The sequence below is a fragment of the Carassius auratus genome, chromosome 30 (assembly GCF_003368295.1).
Source record: "Carassius auratus strain Wakin chromosome 30, ASM336829v1, whole genome shotgun sequence".
Taxonomy (NCBI): Eukaryota; Metazoa; Chordata; class Actinopteri; order Cypriniformes; family Cyprinidae; genus Carassius; species Carassius auratus.
The window spans coordinates 23,505,410-23,530,438 of record NC_039272.1 but is presented as its reverse complement, the minus strand read 5'-3'; the positions used below and the strand labels follow the sequence as shown (position 1 = coordinate 23,530,438).

The 25,029-nt window shown below is 38.8% G+C and overlaps 2 protein-coding genes and 1 long non-coding RNA gene across 5 annotated transcripts in view; 1 reads left to right on the top strand and 2 right to left on the bottom strand.

Moving 5' to 3' along the window:
• Positions 1-7,057, bottom strand: part of tlcd3a (TLC domain containing 3A) — a 31,704-nt gene extending 24,647 nt beyond the window's left edge. The window contains exon 1 of the mRNA XM_026212321.1: positions 6,530-7,057. Within this exon, the coding sequence (XP_026068106.1) occupies positions 6,530-6,651 (122 nt within the window). The 5' untranslated portion in view covers positions 6,652-7,057. The remainder of the gene's footprint in view (positions 1-6,529) is intronic.
• Positions 7,058-9,690: 2,633 nt separating this feature from the next.
• LOC113049726 (uncharacterized) lies at positions 9,691-13,402 on the top strand. Its single transcript, XR_003276637.1, has 4 exons — positions 9,691-9,749; positions 10,007-10,096; positions 10,295-10,546; positions 11,483-13,402. It is a non-coding gene; the product is annotated as an uncharacterized LOC113049726 (long non-coding RNA).
• A 1,245-nt stretch (positions 13,403-14,647) lies between these two features.
• The window catches only part of LOC113049720 (ubiquitin carboxyl-terminal hydrolase 2-like), a 35,787-nt gene continuing 25,405 nt past the window's right edge, over positions 14,648-25,029 (bottom strand). For 2 of the 3 annotated variants that reach the window (XM_026212317.1, XM_026212319.1), the window contains 11 exons: positions 22,258-22,308; positions 21,962-22,085; positions 21,727-21,838; positions 21,524-21,634; positions 20,937-21,001; positions 20,748-20,851; positions 20,574-20,651; positions 20,351-20,429; positions 20,100-20,207; positions 16,722-16,842; positions 14,648-16,188 (listed from right to left, as the gene is read on the bottom strand). In XM_026212317.1, the coding sequence (XP_026068102.1) occupies positions 16,104-16,188; positions 16,722-16,842; positions 20,100-20,207; positions 20,351-20,429; positions 20,574-20,651; positions 20,748-20,851; positions 20,937-21,001; positions 21,524-21,634; positions 21,727-21,838; positions 21,962-22,085; positions 22,258-22,308 (1,038 nt within the window). In that variant the 3' untranslated portion in view covers positions 14,648-16,103. Of the gene's footprint in view, positions 16,189-16,721; positions 16,864-20,009; positions 20,208-20,350; positions 20,430-20,573; positions 20,652-20,747; positions 20,852-20,936; positions 21,002-21,523; positions 21,635-21,726; positions 21,839-21,961; positions 22,086-22,257; positions 22,309-25,029 lie in introns of those variants that run through there. The other variant, XM_026212318.1, reaches the window with a different exon arrangement.

The window sequence follows — 25,029 nt, the reverse complement described above, 5'->3', positions numbered from 1 at the left end:
CTCTTTGAACTGTTGCCATCTGGTCGACGCTACAGAGCTCTATGCAGCAGAATGGCCAGACACAGGAACAGTTTCTTCCCTCAGGCAATCCATCTCATGAGCACTTGACAAAAACTGTGGCACACACAACACTGTTTATACACTCATACACTTATTTATCTAACACCATTCTTAGTCTACACTTAAAATTTGCACATAATAAACCTGTTCATACAAAACTGTCTATTGTAAAATACCTGCACATACAATTGTCAATTTGTATATTGTTATTCCTTCCTTCCTTGTTCTATTTTTTATCTGTGTTTTTTTTTTCTGTCACTGTCCTTCATTTGCACTGCGGAAGCTTCTGTCACGAAAACAAATTCCTCATATATTTAAACATACCTGGCAATAAAGCTCATTCTGATTCTGATTGTGCTCACCTATAGGCTGCTATATGCAAAAAATTAAATAAATCAGTAATATTGTGAAATATTATTACAATTTAAAGTAACAGATTTCTATTTTAATATATTTTAACATTTAAATTATTCAAGTGATGTAAAAGCTGAATTTTCCGCAGTTTAGTTTCTTAATTTGCTGATTTGCTGCTCTACAGTATAAATATTTCTTAATATTACCAATATTGAAAACATTTTTGCTGCTTAATATTTTTGTGGAAACAGTAATATATATTTTTTAATCGTTGTATGTCATATTAGCTACCATCAAGATACTGGTTACATAATTGACATTCTGTCTTCTTTTACAAGGTTCGGTTAAAAGTTTTACGCTCATGGATTGTGTATTTTTCATATTCTTACCCAATGCTGTGACAGAAAATTTATTTTCTGACATAAAATAATGGAGCTGGCTTCAACAAGCTGGCTTCATTACAGTCTGGATTGCCAGAGAGAGTGATAAAAAACCATTAGTGATTCAGTGATTCAGACTGGTTGTCTCATTCTAACATGTACACACACTCAGAATACTGATGGAATCACTGCTTCAATGTAAAAGTCCAGAGTCTGTGTTATTTCATTATCACTGCTCTAACAGCCTTCATCCTCTTCACTGAGTGGAGGCCTTCAGTGCATCTTCTAACTGCCATCAAGATCACAGATCAACTTCCCATCCATTAGTCCACATGTCCATGTATATTATCTTTTGTTGACTACGCAGTACGCCTTGTTGCTGCTGATCACCATCCCTCGCCAACTATTCAGCATCCGCTGGATCAGGATGATCAATCAATAACTCTTATTAAGAGAACATGTCAAGAAACATGGCAAGAGTTTGGGCCAACAATCAATTTTATTTTTTTCTGATACACAAGGGCAGAGAACAAACTCCTTTTGTTGATGCAGCTGTTCTTTTTTTGTCATGGATTGGATATTGATTTTCCTAACTATTTCATCTTATAGCTTGTCTGTGAGCTGTCTGTGAAAATATATTGGATCTAAAATAAGCCTCTTTCTGTAACCTTTGTGCTGAGTCCATATGTTGGTTTTCTTGGAAGAGAAGAAATGTGAAGAGCCCATTCTGAATCAAGAGAAGAAGACACTGCTATGTTTTATGGTGTTTGACTTTTGGTGATTGACAGCTGCATTGGTTTGGGAGAATCTAGCACAACAGGAACTCAGTGGAAGATTGAAACTAAATTTCAACAAAATATTACATTTAGCCATAATATCAACTGACCTCCATAGAAACACCAGTCAGAAAACAGAAGCACTGATAGAATGTTATCTCATAAAACACAGCAAAAAGAAAGGTTGCATATAAAAAGCAAAGAGATCTGAAGCAAACCAAAAGTATTAGCTGGGATTATGGAAATTGCTAAATAATTTTAGGGTAAACAAAGTAGTTCAATGGATGGTAGGGAGCTATGAACACTGTGTAGGGATCATATCGATCGGAACACAGTTCGCGAGACATGGAAAATATGCAGAAAGCGGGTGTGCAAGGAATTGGCAACCGCTAGGCTACATCATGTGTCATTCACCGGTGAGAAAACTTTATAGTGCAGTTAGTTAAAGTACTACAATACCAGGAAGGAAGATGGAGTTGTTGATGTTTGTCTGCCATTCTAGCTCTGTCTGCACAGCGTGCGTGAACGTGCTGATGACATATCCTGTCTCCGCGTACAGGGTGCGCGGAGGTATGCAGATACATATGTTGACAGGCAGGTAGGAAAGACAATTAAAACAATCGGACTGAAAGTTTCTTGGTCCTAGGCCTTCCACAGAATAAATAAATACAGATAAATACATGTAGACCACTTAACTTAATGACTGCTATTGGGATGTGAAGACACTTTAAACCAGCAAAACAAAAAATATTTCTGAAGACAATCAACCTATTGCACCTTTAACTATGGATGTGAAATTAGTTTTTTATATAGCTAGGTTACAAACCACATCAATAGCAGCTTCAAAAAGAGTTAAAAATACATGTAATATTCTGCACCACAAGACAAGCAGTGTCAAGGAAAATGTATGTTGAACCCGCCTAAAACTGATCTGAAACTGCTTATCTGCAAAAACGTGCATGTATGGATGACCACAGATAAAGGTTTCCCTCAAGGTTCCTTTGCAAGTTTAAGTAATGGTTGCTGAGTTTGAGAACATCTCAGTGGTTAAGGGTTGACTTTGTGTTCTGGGTTTATTACCCAGATTTGTTTGGATCTATTCAATTTCAAGTTCAATTCAGATCATTGAAGGGGTCATATGATGAAAAACATTATTTTGTGCATTTGGTTTAATGAAATGCATTTATGCAGTTTAAGGTTTAAAAGACACATTATTTTCCACATACTGTACGTTATTGTTTGTCCACTATGCCCTGCCTTCTGAAACCTGTCATTTTTTTTTTACAAAGCTCATTGTTCTAAAAAGCAAGGTGTGCTCTGATTGGCCAGCTATCCAGTGCTTTGTGATTGGTCGAATGCCTTAAGCGCATGATGGAAATGTTATGCCCTTACCATATCATAGACACAAGACAAAAACAATGATACTCAATACAAAGAAGAAGCCATCTGTTGCAGTGAGTACATAATTATGGATTATAATGACTTATACTGTGTTTTTACACGTTGTGATGCATCGCACAGGGTAAAAATAAAACCATGTCTGTATTTATGATCGGAGAAACGACAAACAACAAGCTCTACTCTACCCCAGCGGTTCTCAATTCCAGTCCTGGCACCCCTAGCTCTGCATATTTTGCATCTCTCTCTTTGTTAACACACCTGATTCAGATAATCAATTCATTAGAAGTGAGCGCCGTGCATGAACTTGGTCCCTTCACAGTGTTCATTGCTCCCTAATCCTTGAGCAGAGGAAATCTGTTCATTCACGGATTTGTGCTGCACAATGTTTTCACACACGTCTGACATCATATACCTCTGTAAATACATACAATTTAAATTCACGTCTCGCACACTTCAATGCTCTTTGAATTGAGCATATGTTCACTTTGAACTGGAATCGTGGAGGAATATCCTGTGGTGTCCACTACGCAGGGTACTTACGTTTGAATAGAACAAACATCTGTAGCCATAAGAGAAACATACAAAATATGCAGAGCAAGAGGGTGCGAGGATAGGAATTGAGAACCACTGCTCTACACTGCTCAAAACTCACGTTTGAATCATCTGTGGCAAATCTTTTACATATGTAAACATACTGACAGACCGTGAGTCAGAACAGCCAGCATTGTAGTCTTCTCTCCCAGGATCAGGAAACAGTCCTCCATAAAACACATCTGAATATTTGGTTTGAACTGTTGTAAAAACAACTTAACCACTAATTTGTACTTGTATCCTCTTTTCGAAGGCCAAACAAAGTATTTTCACTTTCACAAGGAAACAGCATCTCCATGACATGGCGGCGGCGGCAATAGCGAGAATCAAAGGTTACTAGGTAGGTATGTGAAATATAAATTAATTCCATAATCGATTGTCGTTTAAATTAACGATCAATTAATCGATTAATCGTTTACCATAATGCTGCAAAATGCATCTATTGCAGGCAGCAGTCACCGGCATGACAGGATGTGCAAAAGCCCCACCCACCCCCACACACACACACACACACACACACACACACACACACACAAAATGCTTTCTCACTTGAATTAATGGGGTTTCAGTCTGAATAAAATGCTAGTAGCAGGATTATAAAATGAATAGATGTGATTATGATCATTTGATAAAATGAAGAGAGCACGCCATACGTTTGAGGTCATTTACTTTGTTGACTGTTTCCTATCCTGCACGGAGACTGCTAAATGAGCCTCCTTAAATGGTTTTGTGGTGCTCGTTGTTGTATTTTAAAACACAATTGCAATGTGTTCAACTGACTTAAAATAAAATTATCCCAAACGAAACTGTGGCCACGAGTTAGTATCGGTTGGTATCTTGAGGCCACGAGTTACTATCTTGAGGCCACAAGATAGTTATATATATTTTTTTTTTTTTTGACAAAGTGGGACCAGAGGGGCTCCGTGCGACTGAAACAGCTGAGACAGAAAAAAAAACTTTTTCGCAGGGTTAGGAAAATGTAAGATCATGACCATGCCTCTGGATTCTGTTCGAGATATAGCCTTCATTTTTATGGTTTTATGGTTTTCCGATTTCTTTTCCTAAATCTTGACTGTCTAACCCTCTAATTTTGCAGGTTTATTTTATTATTTTTCACTTTTAAATCGCATCTCTTACTGTGTGTTGGAAACATGGGAAATTAAATTAAAGATTTCATGAATTAAGAATTTGTTTGATTTATTAATTTAGGGAACAGAATTAATGAAAAATAGACAATTAGCCTTTCACTGAGCCCCACCCTCCTTAGTTACTATTGCTACTTCCGAAAAACAAATGGTCAAACACGACCAGCGTGACAGATTGCCATGACGGGAAGAGGTATACCCGTGCATGGCAGTGACCTTTTTTGGAGCAATACCACCATGATATCCTCCAGATCGAAGCAAAAGGGGTTACAGTATGCAGCGGAGGGATATATTCAAAATATAAAAATACGCAATGAAGGAGACACGACTACTATCGAGGCTAATGCTTACCGGTCTCAAGCGAAATCTGAGAAACCCCATGACCTGTACCTCAAATGCAACCAGCACAGCTTTGTGGACCAGTCATGCTCTTACACTGCCGGGTAAGTTCTCTTTCATATGTTATGGTCTATTATTGTCTATTGCGAGTAGCTATTTTGTTCAAATACAAGGGTATGTTAGCTAGCTAAACCTACGTGTGTGTCAAAGCCATTTAAAGCTAACTAACATTTCTCTGTTGTTTTGAGAAGAGCCGTTTTGAAAATCAGAATCAGAAAGTTGCAAAGCGCAGTTATCTGATTAAAAGACTTCGTTATTACGTTTCTATTGCTTTTCATGTTGAATAACTTTTGTGTTTTTTCTATTTTAATGTACTTTTAAAGTTTAAATGACATTAAAAGCTTAATTAGTACATGTGAATGAATGATGCATTTATATACGGCCACCATCACTCATAGCCGCTCGCACGTGTTTTGCGCATGAGCCGCACACAGCCCAACATTAAATCAGTTAACCGACCATCGACAGCCGTAATCGACTGCATCTCTTATCAACAATTAACCGATAAACGATTAATCATTTACATCCCTAAAGGTTACGCATATTTTTTTTGCGTGAACATTTGGGCGGTGTTATGCAAATCTTCCCACATTGTGACATAGACATGTGGAGGCGTGTTTAAATGAGGAGTTTTAGGAGGGCGTGGTTGACTCTTCATTTTTATAAAGTATATCTCTTTGGATTTGAGACTTTAGTCTTTGCAACTTTACAGATTTTCTATATGCACCAAGAGCTTGAAACACTCCAAATCATATGACCCCTTTAAACACATATTTCTCATACCTGGCAAAGAATTCTTTTCATTTCACCTGGCATGTTTGCATAACCTTAATCTGTGAAAATATAGAAGAGGTCAGTACAACGCTGGTCAGTGAATGGTCATTCTGCATGAACTGTCCATGGCTGAATTAATGAGGGAGTGATTAAGGTCATGAGATCCGCTGAATATCGGATAACATGAACAGAACCGATTAGAAACATAATTGAGCCCCTAAACACACAAGCCACAACATTTAACTAAACCAATGTAACTACTAAGTATCACAAGGCCCATCAGGTGTGTGCAGAGGGTCCAATAAGGTCCAAGACAGATAAATTGTACAATGGAATGATAATAATGTTTGTAAATATTTTTATATTGAGGTCCCTGGTAGATTGACAGTCTGTTTAGGGGTCCCGGCTACAGTGATGCCCTAAGATGTAAACATTGAAGTGGGATTTTAACAGCTGGTATAACAGTTTCTATCAAGGTGTTATAATTTACAACAGAAGCAAGAGTTTATTTTATGTGAATTATATTAAATGTGTACACTATATTCTGATGTTTCAACCAGACAGAATGAACCAGACGTTTTGCTACCCAACAGTAAACTAGCAAATGATACTACAAGAGCTGTCTGGCCTCAACTGTCAGCAAACTCACCTCTCGCTGACCAGCACGACGTCGGCATCTGTCCACTGCTTGAAAATGGACGGGAGCACTTTTCTAAAAGTGTAGAAGAGACCGGGGAACACCACAACGCCGCAAACCAACACTTGGAACATCTTGTCCCGCTGTAAAACCTGATCTGATGTTTGGTCGAAAACACGATACCGTGTTAAAATAGCAGCGCTGAGTCGGTGTGTTCAGGGTAGCATTAGAGCAGCGGTTCTCTTGCCTCAGCAGCACTCACTGTCCTGTACACACACCGAATAACGGTGGAGGCGTCCGGTGATTGATTGCTCTTCACTCCTGCCGCCTCTCAAGCCGGGACCAGCGAGGATTCTGTTACATGTTTCGCTTCGTGAACAGACGAGCCGCTTAAGCATGCGTTATCAACGCAGAGCTGCATGCATAGCGTCCGCAGGAACGATTAAAATAGTCGTCGATACCGGGCGCATATCCGCTGCTCGGCGAGCGTTGCTCATTCCTGATGGAGTTGGAGAACAGTATGTCCGAATCGTGAACGATTCGTTCTTTTGAGCCGAATCTTTTTAATGAGTCGTTTGAACCGGTTTACAAAACTGATTCGTTCACGAACCGGACTGGGCTGCGTTTCCCAAAAGCATCGTAAGCTTAAGTACATCGTAGACCCATTGAAACAAATGGAGCTACAATCAATTTAAGCTTGCATTTGGGAAATGCAGCCCTGAACGGTTTTCTTTTAATTGAAAATGATCAACAAAATACGTTTATCATGCCATTTATATATACAGTTCGAAGGTAGGGCATGACAAATGAACAAGTTGGGTTCGTTTCTTCAATCATCCAATAAATTAAAGTATATTTTCCCAGCAAATAGGCAGATCTGTTTAAGTGAACTTCACACGATTTAGAATAGTTATAAACAAAATCTTTGCAAATATTTTGCCTTCAAACATTGATAAATTATTTATCAATAATAGGCAACAAAATTCTGCTTTAAGTTACCTGAGTGGTTCTACTGGTAATTTTAGAAAATAATACAACTATAAACGCTTCTTATTAAAATACTGAGATATAACAGGTTAGTAGGCTACTTTTGTTTAAATTAAAATCTGCAAGGTTAATGACTCAAACATCAAAATGGCCTTACTGAAACGTTTTTGTAGCATTTAATATAGCTACCATGCTGATATGCTGAGGACAACGTAAAGACTAAAGACTGAATCTTTTTTTATGAAGGAACTGTTTGATTGACGCGGAAACGAGTCAAACTTCCCAAAAGGAGTGTCTCCTCTCGCTCACTGCAGCAGCACAACAGCGCCATCTAGGCGCTTCATCCTTAATAACCCCGAGTCCATTCTGGTTAAATCATTCACGGTTAAAATGTCAGTGAGAGTCTTTGCTCATGAGTCTTTCAGCTTGTTTATATATATATATGTTTTTTCGAAAGCTTGGATAAATGAGCTTTTTAAAACTTGTGAATATGTAGGCTGTGTTTGTTGTCGATATCTTCATGGAAAGATGCTAAATGCCAGTATAAAGGCTTAAGGATCACTAACTGTATTAATTGTGGGGGCTACAAGTGATCACCCTGTGCTGAGTACATAATACAGGAGAGTCTTTGTTCCCAAACAGTCTACACAATCCTAATCCATCTGTCCCACCAACCCCCACTCCTTGGCTGCACATTCATGCGGATCTAGGAAAGACGAGAGAGTGACTTCCTTCCACCCTTCAGTCCCCAGGACATTGTTTCCTCTCAAAGGGACCAATTACAACTGCTCCTTGTATCTTTCCATGCCACTGCTCCATAGTTTTCCCAATCCAGTAACTACGACCTAACTAACCAGTCCTTGCAAGCCAAGTCAAATAATAACTTAATAATGTGAACTCAACAAAATTTATTCAGATTTGTAGCCATTTAAGTTAACTATAACCCATAAAAGATTTTTTTCTACTGGACTATGCTGAAACATCTCAAGACCTGAAGTTATGTCTCCTTTAATGATTTTTGCTTCTTCTTCTTCTTCTTCTTCTTTTTAGCTGAAGTGTACAATACATACAATACAATGAAGACAAACAAATGATACATCAATCAAATAAACATGAGCATGAGACAAACTCCACTGTCTAGGAACTTTAAAAAAGGACATATTTTTTCAAAGGCAGTCATTTCATGTATACGTACTTTTATATGTGTATACTTTTTATACATATTTTATATGTATATTCACAGTGAATACCATTATTCCATTAGGCAACAAATGTATGGGTTCATTGAAGGCTTAGATATTATACATTTGTAAAAATTGGATTTGAGGTAAAAGAATTACATTTTTCAAATCAGTTCATGTTTATGGTTCACAAAAGTATTAATATTAAGTTTACTTTTAATAGCTTCTTTTAATCTTTTGTATTGGTAGCGTGTATTTTCTGGAATATATATATATATATATATATATATATATATATATATATATATATATATATATATATATATATATATATATATATATATATATATAGGCCTATATCATTTTTGTCAATTTTGTGTAAATCCTAATTATGTGACAACATTTTACCTGCTGTTTTTGGCATATTTTCAATTGTATTTATTTATTTACTTACTTTACTTTACACAGAACATTTCAGTTCAGTTTTCTCTGTATTAAAATGATTACATAATCACTTGTACTCAGTCAATAGTAATATTTCATACAGATTAAAATACATCTAAAACACTATAGAATATAACTCCACACAACTCCACAGTTTTAAGAAACAGTATTTTAGTAAACAGTATTTTATATGCTAAATACTTCTATGTTACATAAACTTTTATTTTTGCATTTCTGTAGCCTATTGCTTTTTCCCAATGTCCTCCGTTTTTATTTATATTATCTTTTGTCATTTATGGGCGTATAGATGGACAGACAAACATTAATGTAGAGAGCATCTAATTATTAAGACATTACAGAAAATACTGTGACATGAAGGGTGACATATTCAGACCGGTGATAATGAGCTATTATATCCACATAGGTAAATTGCGAGCAATAAATCCGTGGAGATGGAGGTTTTTTATCACCTCATAAAGTGGTGCGTCAGTGTAATTTCAGTATACACATCTGGTGGGTTGTTATAGTGATCCTGTTTGTAATGTATAGGATATCCGACATGAAAGATGGTATAAAAGTGGAGAGTGAAAGTGCCAAAGATATCCAGCCATTCTGAACAGGTCAGTACTGTTTACAGTATATCTGCAATTGACTTGATATAAGACATGAAATTAATACTTTCATTTTGTTTTGTAAATTAATTTTCCATATACAGTAACAAAAACTTAGCATTGTAAGAATTTTATTGATGCATTATGTTTTTACACTTGTCTTCCTCCACTGTTCAAAACCTTATTCAGTTTGAATAACACCGTTTTTCTAAAAATGTTTTTTTTATTATTTCTATTTTATTTATTTTTTTATTTTTTTTTTGAAGATTGATCATTCCAGTCCAGTTGATGTTTGGTGATTAATGTCTGAGCCATGTATAGAAACACCCTTATCTTTCTGATCCTGCTGCATTTAGGTATGGCTTGTCATTTTTGTATAGATTTTGTGAATTGTAATTGTGTTATTTATTGAGACACTAAACTGAGTTACACAGTCAGCTGATAGTGTGTACTATTATATACATTTACAGTGTCATTTAGCAGATGCTTTTATCCAAAGTGACTTAAAAAGGAGGAGAATGGAAGCAATCAATGTTTTGTTTTTGTTTTTTTAGTGGTCTTCAGTACAAACACTAGTACTACTAGTGATGAGCAGTTGACTGAAACAACAGCAGAAAGGTCTGTGAGCACTGAGTCTGACTTTACACACACAAGCCTGTCTTCTTCAGCCACATCCATGGATCTGGTCACTATATCGGATCAGCCCAGCAGCTCTGTCGGTGAACCTTCTGAAGAACCGCAAGGTTTAACATCAGGCCAGATCGCAGGTATAGCTGTAGGATCCATCGCTGGGGTGGCAGCTCTGGGTACGTGGTTAATGAACGTTTGCATTTACACTTTCTCATTTATTTATGGATTTTAAATCCATTCTCCTAAATGCAACAATAGATTTGGGACTTAAAACGAGAGCCTGTTCTTTTTAAATCCATTAAAGAACATGATTCTTGGTTTAAGCTCATACTGCATGTGAATTATACCTATATTGAGAGAGTTAATATTCAAGCTCTGTATGCATGTATGATGTGTGCTTATCTAAAATCCAATGAATACCTTCAGAAATCCCAGTAGTTCATTACTTTATTCAAATTTCGACTAAGATTTGAGACTAAGGCAATTTGTAAATATGCAAAAATATATTACATACAGTATGTGTAGCGCTGAACTTCAAGATTTGTTATAATGAATATAATAAAACTCATACATATGGCTTTGAAAACAGTCTGAGTTAATAAAATTCCATATTTTGAATTTCTTATCTCCAGTTTATTTATTGATTAACATTAACAGCAGCAATTTAGATAAAATTATTATTTTATTTTTTTAAAGTTTTTAAACCAGAATAAAGTCATATTTCTTAATTCTAAACATTATAAACAGAACAGTTGTTTGGAAATGTTTCAGTAAAATGGTATTACTGAACTACCAAACAAAGTCATGTGAGGAACCATTAACTTTACCTTCTGTTTGGTTTGTTTCGCCTCATGGTTACCATAGGGGAGGGGGAAAACACCTAATATTTCAGGGCTAATGTACACAAACTGACATATCATTTTGTACTTTATATTATGTAACGCCAATATTATGTAATAGCAAATATATAGCAGATGGCAAGCTGATATGCCAGATCTATTAATAACTACAAACTAATAAAATACCTGTAATCAAACTACTTATTGCATTGTCAACATTTAAATGATAAAAATATGAACTGTTAACGTAATCATATTTCTTGCTCTGTCTAGGTGGAGGGATATTTGCTGGACTGAAGTACAATGGCAAACTGGGTGGCTAATGTGACTCTAGCTGAACCAACTGTATTTCATCGTACCATAATCATGATTTTTTTTTTGCAACATTTGCTTTTTTTATGTAGCCTTGTGTCAACTGACAAAATGGTACAAAATCATTATAATAGCTCTGACATGAACATGTTGATGGACAATGGGAGTTTTTTCTCAGAGGTAACTCTCTTTTCTGAGCCATTTTTGACCTGAGTGAAGTCATTTCTCCGCTAGTTCACAGGTGTAGATCATCATATTAATTATGAACAAGATCCACTAATGTTTTTAACATTCGCAAAGGGTCAGAATACTTCTTTTGAAAACATTTTTTTGTGATTGTGATTTTTTTGCGTTGTGATTTTATTTTAGATTTGTGCCATTTCCAAAAACAAACAAACACCAACAACACCTGGTCTTCATGTTGAACTACTGTATTTCTCATTAATAATAATCTACTGTCTCTATTTTTGCAAAGTTATGATTTTATGACATGGCCATGAGCAGCGATGAGTTGGCACGAACATCCTGTGGTGTCGTTTATGATATGCCTGTATTTTCTCTATGTAAACATAAGCAATACTGTATTCTGGGAAACCACAAAGCAGTGGTTGTTATATGTATGTTTGTGTATGTAACCACAGAATTTGTGAGTTAATCTTTGAACGATCTGATAGAAACAGGACACAGAAGGCAGAAAGATACAGTCACACAGCAGGTGAAAGAGCCCTCTATCTCTCTCGCCATCCAAACAGAGCAGCACATCAAATATTTATCCCTCTCAGCAACTGCTTTATAAACACTGTCCAGTTTAATCCCACATGCAGTGCATCTCTGAATGAACAGGAAGATACAGACAACGGTAAACAAGTGTATCAATGTGGGGGAAAATTGGAGGGGGGGGATTAAAAACTACAAAAGAAAGAAAGCCCGCTCCAGGAACACATCCCTCCGTCCTAATGTTCATACTATCCATCCTAATTAGAAGGCATATGTGCGATTAGAATAAGTGTTTCCCATAGTGTGTTGAAAAGAGTGTGCCAAAAGTCCCCGGATGGTCTACCATTTGAGGTCGATTGTTTAAGTGTGGATCCGTGCACACTCTAATGGCTAATCTTGCCCACAATCCCTTGCGCTTTGACGAATGATTCAGTTGAGAACAACCATAGACAGTAAAAGAAACATGAATAAAAATCATTTAAAAACTACAAATATGGTGGATGTGCGACAGTAGGTTTAGATAAACAGGGTCGAGTTACTAATATTCAACATTTAACCTGGTAAAAAATATTTATTTAATGTTTTCTGTGTTGTATTTAAACTGCAACAGGAATGTGAACTTTTATAAACTTCCATTTGTTCGTTCATTTTTAAATGCATCATTATGCAGAAGATATGAGCTGAGTTCTCTGTATGAAGACCCATGGCTCGCAGATCAATGTGCTACTTCATTTCTCTCCGATATGGTAAGAAGTTAACTGAAATGAGATTTGGAGGGTGTTTACTGTGACAAGATGATTGACAGGTCAGTTTACAGTGTAAACTGGGACGCAGCACATGTATGAAGTTCTCCTCAGGTTCATGCAGGTGTCAGAGTCATCACATTAAGAAGGCTATGAACCTGATTCACCAACATTTGGCAACCAGAATGTGTCCAAATACTAAGAAATTAGTATATGTAGGCTATTATTTTATCATTTCTTTGTAATGTTTTACTAGAAAATGTGCTTGTAGTAGAATAAAATTAATACCAATTGGTTTGAAATATTAAATACAATAACATTCATAGACCTGTGTAGCCACTGTATATTCTAAGGGCATAATTATTCAGCAACGCTTGGTGTGATATTTCCTCTAGTAAAGACCTCTCTGATTGATGTGTAAACTTTAGTCTGGACTGACGTATCAAGATCAGAGGGTTAAGGAAAGGGCAGTTGGGTAAGAGCAGTTTGTTACTATACCGCTGAAAGGAGGCTTGAGTTACTCGTGGCACAGTCAGCAAATTAAGTGAGATCATTTTCTTCTCCTTCTCACAAATTGTGTTCTTCTCAAACAGATCTTCTGTTATAACCTTTAATCTGCAAAGGCACTAAGAGCATGCACACACATACACAAAGATTCTAAGGGCAGTACAGTTTAAATTTGTAACTGAAAAACAGTTTGAGGTCCTCCTTTATGTATAGGTATATTCCAATATAGATCTAGCCCAGGGGTGTCAAACTCAATTCCTGCAAAGTGAATAATTTACCCAAAATAAACACACCTGATCCAACTAATCAAGTCCTTCAGGCTTATTTTGAAAACTACATGGTATGGGTGTTGAAACAGGGTTGGAACAAAATTCTGCAGGGCTTCTGCCCTCCAGGAGTTGAGTTTGACGCCCCGATCCAGCCTATTAATTGCTTCTACTGAGAGCTTCTCTGACTGCTTCAAGACTCTCTCACTCTCTTTCTCTCTCTCTCTCTCTCACACACACACACACACACACACACACACACACACACACACACACACCAATGACCTGTGGCACTAATAAGCTCAGTGCCACAAGTAAGATGGGAGTTTCTCCAGTTCGAGGTCACTGTGAGGATCATTAGTGTGTGTGAGTGAGTGAGTGAAGAGCGGACTAATGTCACCCTCTAGTGACCGTACACTGGTACAGAGCATGGAAATGAGCTTTCAAATTTATTCGACTTTATTTAGCCATTTAACATAATAATAATAAATAAGTCATAATAATAAATAAAATATTCAAATTTATTACTGTGATGTTACAGCTGAATTTTTATTCAGCTCATTCTACAGTCATTACTGCAGTCTTCAGTGTCACATGATCCTTCAGAAATCATTCTAATATGCTGATTTGGTGCTAAAAAACATTACTTTAATGTTTTTATAAATTTTAAAAACAGTTGTGCTTTTTGAATATTTTTGTTGAATCTGTGAGAATTCTTAAATAGAAAGAACAGCATCTACATGAAAGAAATATGTGTACAGGACAGGTGTGTGTGTGTGTATATATATATATATATATATAGAGAGAGAGAGAGAGAGAGAGAGAGAGAGAGAGTTCATAATCACTACATACATACACACTCTAATGTAGTAATGCAGACAATTGACAATTACTTCTGTAGACATTTGCTTTTATTCCTATTCACTTCTTTTTAAAAGCCAAGAGCTCTTGATATGCGGTACACTACAGTCACATTTTAAACAAAATAATAATTACACTCACTTAAAATCTCTCTGTAGAAAAAACATTGACTGGTTCAAGCACAACGATAAGCTACATTCACATCATAAATAGAGAAATAATACATAAAGGTACACACACACACATAACCCTCCTGGTGGCTTCTTATTTGATAAAGACTCATCCCCAAATTAAACTGAATATTGTAGTCCCTGACAGAATGAGAAAAACATAAGGCCTCTTTCAAATATATTGCCCCTGGAGGAAAATATTAATTCCACTAACACCTAAAGAGGGAATACTTTATATTCTCCTGGAGATGGACCCTTTCCACATTTCAGAATCCATAGTTTGGTATGCTGTGAATACAAAATGCAACAAGTATATATTTTTATTTTCCAATTTGCTCCAACTGCAAATGAACAATCCATGGTAGCACTTTTATGACTTTTCAAAAGAGAAGAAAAGAGAAATATGTTTGTTTTCACTCACTCTGCCATTATATTAGAATCATCCTCTGCTAGATTCATGATGTAAAAAAAAAATAAATAAGGTGGAATCATATCATTCTGGTCTGTGAAAAAGGTCCAGTTCTTTTTGTTCCAGCCACCAGGGGACAGTCCTACAATCATTTCTGTAATGGTGAGGGTTTTTGGAAGGGGCACAGTCATGCATTAGCACTAAACTAAGCCCTTCCCATGTGCATATTCTGTTGAAAATCAGCAAATCAAGCAAAGCGGAGACTTATCTTGACGGAACATATCTGTTCGAAATAGTAAACAATCCATTGAGCAATCCAAGCATCATTTACACACTTGACCTACACGGTCCCTCAGCAAGATGACCTCTTTTTTAAACTGGTAGCAATTAGCTTGAAATTAAGTAAAACATTGAACTCATGTTAATAAATTAAATAAGGAATGGGGATTGTTTGAGTCGTGGTGACTGTCTGCAGAGCCGAACGGCTCCAGTTACACAGTGCATAGAGTCCTACATTATCAGTCTGGAGACTGACTCGTACACACACAAATACACACACACACATAGTCCTGCTCATTCAAGAGAGGTAGTAGTTCATGTTCCTCTGTCTTTGTCCGTTTCAGATTGTTAAATCCATCCCCGCTGCAGCAGCTTCTTTCAAAGGGGGAGTGATGGATGGCGGAGCCCTTACTGTGAAGCTCAATCTGGGCTTGGGTTAAACTTTCATCCCAGGCTTCATTCCACTTCATAGGCCACAGCCATAATTCAGTTCCAGTATGTGTTTGGCCTTGATTAAAAGGCCTGGGATAACGTCCCCAGGGTCCTGCGAGCATGTAGACCCTGACCATGATTTAGTTCAACAGCAGCAAAGGGTTTATTTTATCCAAGGCTTGTCCGTTTCAGGCGTAATCACATGCGTGAAGAGGTGGCAGATTCGTAGAACAGCACATATGCATCGCTGCTGCGCACCTGGCTGGATGACATGGGGCTCACCCTGAAATACAGACAGAAATGAGACGTAAGCTAAACAATGGCTCAGCGTCAGCATCTACAAACACAAACATTTGACACGTAAGGAAAAATAGCACAGCCTTCTGAACAATGCATCCTACAACACTGGAAATGTGCACTACTGTTCAGTAAGATGTTTTTGTTAAAGAAATGAACTCTATCAATACATCTTATTCAGCGAGGATGAATTAAATTAATTAGTGACAGTAAAGAACTTCAAGTATTTCGAATTATATACTATATATTTGCAGTAGGAAATGTAAAAAATATCTTCATGGAACATGATCTTGACTTAATATCCTAATGATTTTTGGCATAAATTTACAAAGAATAAAAAAGAAATATGAACTCAAAAGCTGAAGACTCCAATCGAACAGATTTTTGGAGCCACGGTACATATAGTACTAACTACACCATAGCCTATAATACTGTAAACTAAGATTTAAAAAGTAATGCAAACACTTATAATATTACTCCACAAACTTTTTTTGATACTATATTGTTATGTTTATTTACCTGGAGTCGTTGTACGTGTACCATTCTCCTATGCAGGGATTGCGGCAATATGCTGTGTAATGACCACCCAAAGACGTACCAGTGTGATTGGACACAGCATACAGATTATACACTGCATTTACTGTGAAAACAACAGCAATTACAGTTTTTTTCAGTCGCTAACAAGCATTTGTCCAAGCAGTTGTCACATTTTCAAAACTCTAAACACAATTAGCACAGCATCTGTCTATTGTGGCCATACCATTCACACATTTCATGTCGTTTTCACACAATATGGAGTCATTGAACACATTTCCACAATGCTTACATTTTCTGAACAGACAAGCTATACCTCCCAACAAAATTATGGATCGTTTTTGTAGTATTTACAAATGTTAACACACAACATCCCACAATAGCAAAAACAATGTTCCAAACCTTAGATACAGTATAAAAACCTCTGCTTCTGCAATGATATCAGTTCAAAAACAATATATCTTAGCTGATTTATGTTGTGTAAATTGGGCCAACCACAGCTGATTCCAATCTGGCTTAGACTCAATGGCAGGGGTTATTTTTTTCTATTACATTGACACTTATACAATAAAAGGAGGACCTTGAAGAGTGATATTTTTGGAAACAGAAACAGAAAAAGAGTAAAACACTGTAATGTATGGACGAGGAAGAGTAAGAGCAAGGGGCCCAGGGAGAAGAGCAGGAGCAGTGAGAGGAGCAGGAGCAGTGAGAGGAGCAGTGAGAGATGCAGTGAGAGGAGCAGGAGCAGTGAGAGGAGCAGTGAGTGGAGCAGGAGCAGTGAGAGGAGCAGGAGCAGTGAGAGGAGCAGGAGCAGTGAGAGGAGCAGGAGCAGTGAGAGGAACAGGAGCAGTGAGAGGAGCAGTGAGAGGAGCAGTGAGAGGAGCAGGAGCAGTGAGAGAAGCAGTGAGAGGAGCAGTGAGAGGAGCAGGAGCAGTGAGAGGAGCAGGAGCAGTGAGAGGAGCAGGAGCAGTGAGAGGAACAGGAGCAGTGAGAGGAACAGGAGCAGTGAGAGGAGCAGTGAGAAGAGCAGGAGCAGTGAGAGGTGCAGTGAGAGGAGCAGGAGCAGTGAGAGGAACAGGAGCAGTGAGAGGAACAGGATCAGTGAGAGGAACAGGAGCAGTGAGAGGTGCAGGAGCAGTGAGAGGAGCAGGAGCAGTGAGAGGAGCAGGAGCAGTGAGAGGAGCAGTGAGAGGAGCAGTGAGAGGAGCAGGAGCAGTGAGAGGAGCAGTGAGAGGAGCAGGAGCAGTGAGAGGAGCAGGAGCAGTGAGAGGAGCAGGAGCAGTGAGAGGAACAGGAGCAGTGAGAGGAGCAGGAGCAGTGAGAGGAACAGGAGCAGTGAGAGGAGCAGTGAGAGGAGCAGGAGCAGTGAGAGAAGCAGTGAGAGGAGCAGTGAGAGGAGCAGGAGCAGTGAGAGGAGCAGGAGCAGTGAGAGATGCAGTGAGAGGAGCAGGAGCAGTGAGAGGAGCAGTGAGAGGAGCAGTGAGAGGAGCAGGAGCAGTGAGAGGAGCAGTGAGAGGAGCAGTGAGAGGAGCAGTGAGAGGAGCAGGAGCAGTGAGAGAAGCAGTGAGAGGAGCAGTGAGAGGAGCAGGAGCAGTGAGAGGAGCAGGAGCAGTGAGAGATGCAGTGAGAGGAGCAGGAGCAGTGAGAGGAGCAGTGAGAGGAGCAGTGAGAGGAGCAGGAGCAGTGAGAGGAGCAGTGAGAGGTGCAGGAGCAGTGAGAGGAGCAGGAGCAGTGAGAGGAGCAGGAGCAGTGAGAGGAGCAGTGAGAGGTGCAGGAGCAGTGAGAGGAGCAGGAGCAGTGAGAGGAGCAGTGAGAGGTGCAGGAGCAGTGAGAGGAGCAGGAGCAGTGAGAGGAGCAGGAGCAGTGAGAGGAGCAGTGAGAGGAGCAGTGAGAGGAGCAGGAGCAGTGAGAGGAGCAGGAGCAGTAAGAGGAGCAGGAGCAGTGAGAGGTGCAGGAGCAGTGAGAGGTGCAGGAGCAGTGAGAGGTGCAGGAGCAGTGAGAGGAGCAGGAGCAGTGAGAGGAGCAGTGAGAGGTGCAGGAGCAGTGAGAGGAGCAGGAGCAGTGAGAGGAGCAGGAGCAGTGAGAGGAGCAGTGAGAGGAGCAGGAGCAGTGAGAGGAGCAGTGAGAGGAGCAGGAGCAGTAAGAGGAGCAGGAGCAGTGAGAGGTGCAGGAGCAGTGAGAGGAACAGGAGCAGTGAGAGGAGCAGGAGCAGTGAGAGGAGCAGTGAGAGGTGCAGGAGCAGTGAGAGGAGCAGGAGCAGTGAGAGGAGCAGGAGCAGTGAGAGGAGCAGTGAGAGGAGCAGTGAGAGGAGCAGGAGCAGTGAGAGGAGCAGGAGCAGTAAGAGGAGCAGGAGCAGTGAGAGGTGCAGGAGCAGTGAGAGGTGCAGGAGCAGTGAGAGGTGCAGGAGCAGTGAGAGGAGCAGGAGCAGTGAGAGGAGCAGTGAGAGGAGCAGGAGCAGTAAGAGGAGCAGGAGCAGTGAGAGGAACAGGAGCAGTGAGAGGAGCAGGAGCAGTGAGAGGAACAGGAGCAGTGAGAGGAGCAGGAGCAGTGAGAGGAACAGGAGCAGTGAGAGGAGCAGGAGCAGTCAGAGGAGCAGTGAGAGATTGTTTTTATTTTACCCCCCCCCCCCCCCCCCTTTTTTTTAATCTGGGCTTTTTGCTGTTGTTGTTTTTTGTTCACAATGCTCTTATGTGTTTCATGGATATTTTTTTCACTGTATGCAGTACTGTCAAACCTTTTCTGTTCTATCATACCGTGCTTCTACTGTACCTCCTGCAGTAAACAGTAAAGGAAAAAATAGCTTTTTACTGGAATGCTTTTGAATGTTAACATTACTGTACATTTGGACATACGGTTCCTAACCAATAAATTTAGTGTAAAACAGTGAATTGCATGTTTTGCATGCAAATACCTGTAAAACTGAGACTGAAAAGTCTATGCAGTTTTTGTAATGTCAACAATAGCCAGTATTTTGAAACCTGGTGTACTTTGATTGACTGCATGTACCTTGTGAGGTGAAAACAAGTGTTATTCTTTGACAGAATAATTTAATTTTGAGTCAGATTTCTAGTGTTTTGGTAAAGTTGGTGTGTGCAGAGAAAGATGTGTTCTATTTTGAAATGAAGATTTAGTATATATTTAACAAAATGTGTTTTTGAGAAGAAAATTATACATTTGGCCAATTGTGTTTTGTAGGTGTTAGTCTGTGTTAAGAGTTTAGAAAAAGTATCTGAAGTATGGTTAAGCGCTTGTTAGCGATTGAAAAAAACTGTAAACACAATTATCATGGAGCTACAGTAAAAACCGCATTGCTCAAACTACTGCACAGAATACAGATGAAATGAATGACACTGCAGAACCTACCGCTGTTATCAGAGCCAAATTCCCTGAGGTCCAGCTCTTTGAGGGGGAAGTTTACAAAGGTGGAGAGTTTGCTGGTTCTGACTCGACACTCAGAGAAACGCTTCAGGTCTGAGATAGTTCGAGAGTCAAGGACAAACAATTCACACCGCATCTTACCAGTGTTACATATTTAATCAATCAATACACATTGGTAAATAAGACCTGAATTAAAGTGCAATTCTTTTAAAGCAAGATTTGTTCAAAAAGGATACGAAGCACCAAGATTTTGGGAAATTTCTGAATGGTGAATTTTTTCGTACATTTTCGTCTTGTTTTACATCTGTGGCATGTCTGCAGGAAAAAAGGCTGTTAGTATATGTTTAAACAAAAATAGAAAGATAGATAGATAGATAGATAGATAGATAGATAGATAGATAGATAGATAGATAGATAGATAGATAGATAGATAGATAGATAGATGCTGATTATACTTACTGGTCTCTCATTCCCATCTAATACATCTTCCTTGGTGAAAAGTCGAAGGCAATCCATTAAACTCACTTCTCCTGAAGTCTGAGGAAAACAACAACAACATGAAGCATGCACAATAACACAAAGACGCTGTCATGTGTCAAGTGTGTATTTGAATCAATCAGTCTTCATATTAACCTTGGCGATGGGCAGGGACAGATCCCAGAATGGATCAAACACTGTTGAGCAGAAGCCACACTCGTTACACGTCAGAGAGCTTTTCAACTGACCAACAAACAGATCTGTGAAAAGAACCAAAAAACATTTGCACTTGATATTGGGAGCAGGGAAGCCTGTAGCTGGTGTTAATATAGCAGGTCAACTCACCGACTACTTTACTATCTTCACTCTCCAGGTACTTGTTCCACATTCTCTTGCCTTTCTCGTCGTCCCTGTAGATAAAACACACTTCGTTTAAGACCCCAGACAGACTGCTTCCTATTTCTGGCAGATTGCAACAGTTGAACCACACACTACAGGTGATTCATCTGTTACATCAATCGGCACATCATATTTCTTATGCTCACTTGTATTTTTGACTTATCAGTTAAAAACAGTGATACTGTCAAATACTGCTACATATTAAAATAGGGCTTTTCTTTTTTAATACGTTTTAATATATCAATTATTCCTGTGAGGTCAAATAAATCATTCTAATGTGTTGATTTATTATTATAAGGTTTGAAAACAATTGTTTTGCTTAATATTTTTGTGAAACCATGATACTTTTTTTTAGGATTCTTTCAAAGTTCAAAAGAAAAGTATTTCTTTGAAATCGAAATCTTGCATAACATTATAAATGTCTTTACTGTCACTTTTGATCAGTTTAATGCTTCCTTGCTGAATGACAGTAATAATTTATTTTTAAAAATGCTACAGACTCAACCTTTGAACAAACCGGTGCGTTTACTTACGAGAGGTGATCAAAGTCCTCCATGAGGGATCTGGGTTTCACTGTTACTCTGTTTACTTCATTATGAAGCCCATCCAGCAGAAACCGCAAGAACTCCTGAGCATCCTGCTGACTACAGGACCCAACAGAGGAGTCAGTTTCGCCTGGTTCAAAACTACATATTAAAGAATACAAGTACAAGCTTTGATTGTAGCTGTAACTTACTTGTAACCAACAAATCGAGGGGCATATTTCTGAATCTGCATTTTGAAGTCAGAAGGGCTGATGGCCTCACTGCTAGCTGATGTCCAAATAGTCTGAGTGAGCTTGGCAAACTCTGAAATAAAGAAGCAACACACACATTTGCAGGCATATGACTAAGACACAGGACCCAAAGGCTGTCTGGTATGTATGATAAAAGGAATGCACTACTATATGAACCGGTAAACGAGTCTCTTACCCTCCATCAGCGCAGCTTTGGCCCTGCAGTTGTGGTTGAGGTCCGTGCGGTGCGTGTTACGCAGACAGTAGTCCCTCAGGTCATGAGTGTTGCTCAGACACTGCAGAATGGAGTTCATGAAACACTGCAGAGAAACATGTGAAAAAAGCAAGAATGAGATGATTACTCAGCATACATAGTCTGCAGTCCTTTTGAAAGAGTCTTTTTGAAAAAGTTTGCATCGACATCAGGGTGAGTGACCCATGTTTGTATGAACTATAAATCAAACTATAGATGATTTGTTTAGAAATACTTACAGTATTTCCCAGATTCCTGAGGCCCACCAGACCCTGAGCATTCTTTGAGTTCTGTAAAAGAAAGCGAAGAAATAGAGTGACCTTTGAATCCAATGACAATTTAGAGTCATACACAGAAATGTTTTAATACATTCAAGTATGACTAAAGCACATGACACACTTGGGCCACATCATTTGTTTGTCACTGATAGTCACAGTGAAGTGAAAGTGCATGTTTAAGAAGGGAGTTTCTAGAAAGGGATTTTAATTGCAGGCATTGCACAAATATTTTTTCTAATTATAGAGAATTACATAAAAGCATACTGTACATGTCTGTATTGTATTACGTATTATGTTTAGAGAGCAATGTGTGTGAGCTGACCAAAACGTTCTCTCTGGGCTATTAAGTGGCATGTTAGCAGATTTAGACCGAGACCCCTGCTGTCGAAGACTTGACGCAAACAAATGATGCCCATCTGCCACACCACAACAAAAACAACGAAGCAATTTATTCAATCAGGGATGAACCATCAGTGATAGGTCAGTTATTACAGTAAGTGATATATTCATATCTTGCATTTCAACAAATTCCGACAGCTTGGATTGATGATTCTGATTTCACACGTTTGATATTCTCGACATAAGTGCTCAGCCTGTTGACCATGACATAACACGGATGGCTCCAGAGAACATGGACAATGCGTCAGAGGCTCCTCAGTATGAATCTCACGAATGAAACTGACACACTCAGAATCAGTGATATCGAGGCCTGGAATAGCAGCGCTCATTTTCCTGTGCGTCATTCACTGATTGCAGTGTTAACTATGTGGCTTTACAATGGTGTCTGCGATGCTCGAGAGAACTCAACCAAGTTTCAAACTTCCCCTCGAACAGGTGATTTTCATGTCTGAGTGTTTGAGAAAGCGTTTGGGAAACTGAAGACAAGTTGTTGGTTGGAGTGCCATACATACATCTGTCAAGCATTCAGTACCATGTTATAAATCAAAGTACCATGGTATACCATTAATGTCAGTGTGTGTTTATACAGAACCAATCAGAATACACTTCAATTAAAAGTAATGAAGTGCACTAATCAAACACCTTCGATTAGCACCTCTGAGAGTAGACGCATCAGGTTCAAACATGTTCCGCTGCGAGTTATCCCGGGAGTTTTTCTGTTATTCATATATTCATCCAAACATCTGATGAGATTTTTCTTCCCCAAAGAAGATGAGAGAAGGGGAACAGATGGTCCAAGGCCTTCCTCGGCTGCTGAGCCGGTCTCTGGCTTTCACACCCAGCACTTAAACCAAACAGACTGGTATGACAACAGCCAGCACCCAGCAGCAGCAATGGGTACGGCAAGCGCAGGGAGTTCTGCCTCAAAAGCGATTGGGTAACCAGAGGACAGCAGGATCTCACACTGGCTGTCTCTTCAAAGATTTTCAGAGAGCCGTGAGCTTATTGGCTGGCGCGAGTTGAAAGCAAGTGAGTACTGTAAGAACACTGTGTCCTGACCTTAGTTTCTGGAAGCCTATGTGCTCTACTGCCAAAAGGCTGGTCACATGAAACACAAAAATTTAATTCAAAAAGACTCCTTAGACTCGGCTCTTTTATACCTTGACATGCATTTATGTATCTACTCACCAGTCTAATCATAATCTCGATGGGCGGGATATAGAGAGTTTGTGCAAGGTCACACAAGCATGTGAAGAACAGGACCTTAAGCAATTCTTGGAACGTAATCGCCTAGATACACCGATAAGATTCATTCCTTTAGAAACGCACTGCTTAGGAGTCCATTTCTCCCTGAATATTACTGATGCTCTGATTGTTGCATAACAAACACTGGTTACACTGGGAAATGTGGTTATCAACCACTCCAATAATTGATGTTATGCCCCTTGAACTTTGTTGCTGTAAACTACTGCAAATAGAGGCAGCATTCCCATCATTTAAAGCCACTGATGGATTAATGTAATGGATTATTCTTGTTGTGTAAATAGCTACCATTAACTGTTTCTTTTCTGGTATTCCATATTTTACCTTTATCATTATTAATATGTTTGCAACCATTGAATTCATATATAAATAAATACAATAATTGCTATTCATATAATTCCTTTATTTCTAAATTTCCTTCCAACCCACTTTTAAAGTAATTTCTTTTCAAAACTACAAAATTTGTAGTACTATTTTACATCCAGCAGTACTCTAATATTGGATAAAAGCTTACTAAATTGTAAGTATATAATAAGTAATGCTATTTTTATTCATTGAAATATATTCATTCTAATGGAAAAAGGAGATCAGCATGTGGGGGTCCTTGGCATTCCCTACAACATCTGTTTAATGTATGAAAACTAGTTCAGTATCAAGGGTCATCTTCCTATGAATGTATATTTCGCCACAAATCTGAATCATAAAATCAGACGTCATCCTAACACTTTGACTTTCTAGGCTAAATATGGCCCAAAGGTGTAATTTAGCAATATCAACCAGCGGACAATGCACAAAGAGGTGGTGAAATGCCTCTAGTTATCATTATGTAGTCTAAACTACATCATAGATGATTCAGTATCGTTTTAATTTGCACTGTAATTAGCCCTTCTTAATGGTAGCTACCCTGGCTTCTCTCAGTGAGTAACGCGCTCGCGCTGCCTACTCACTACTGACTGAGCGCGACGCAACAGCTGCGCAGGTAGATGGCGTCATCTGCTCAATCTACAGCCAGCGGCTTTCAACGCAACTAGACGATGTCCTGCGTTACGTAACAGTCAAATGTACGTTTAT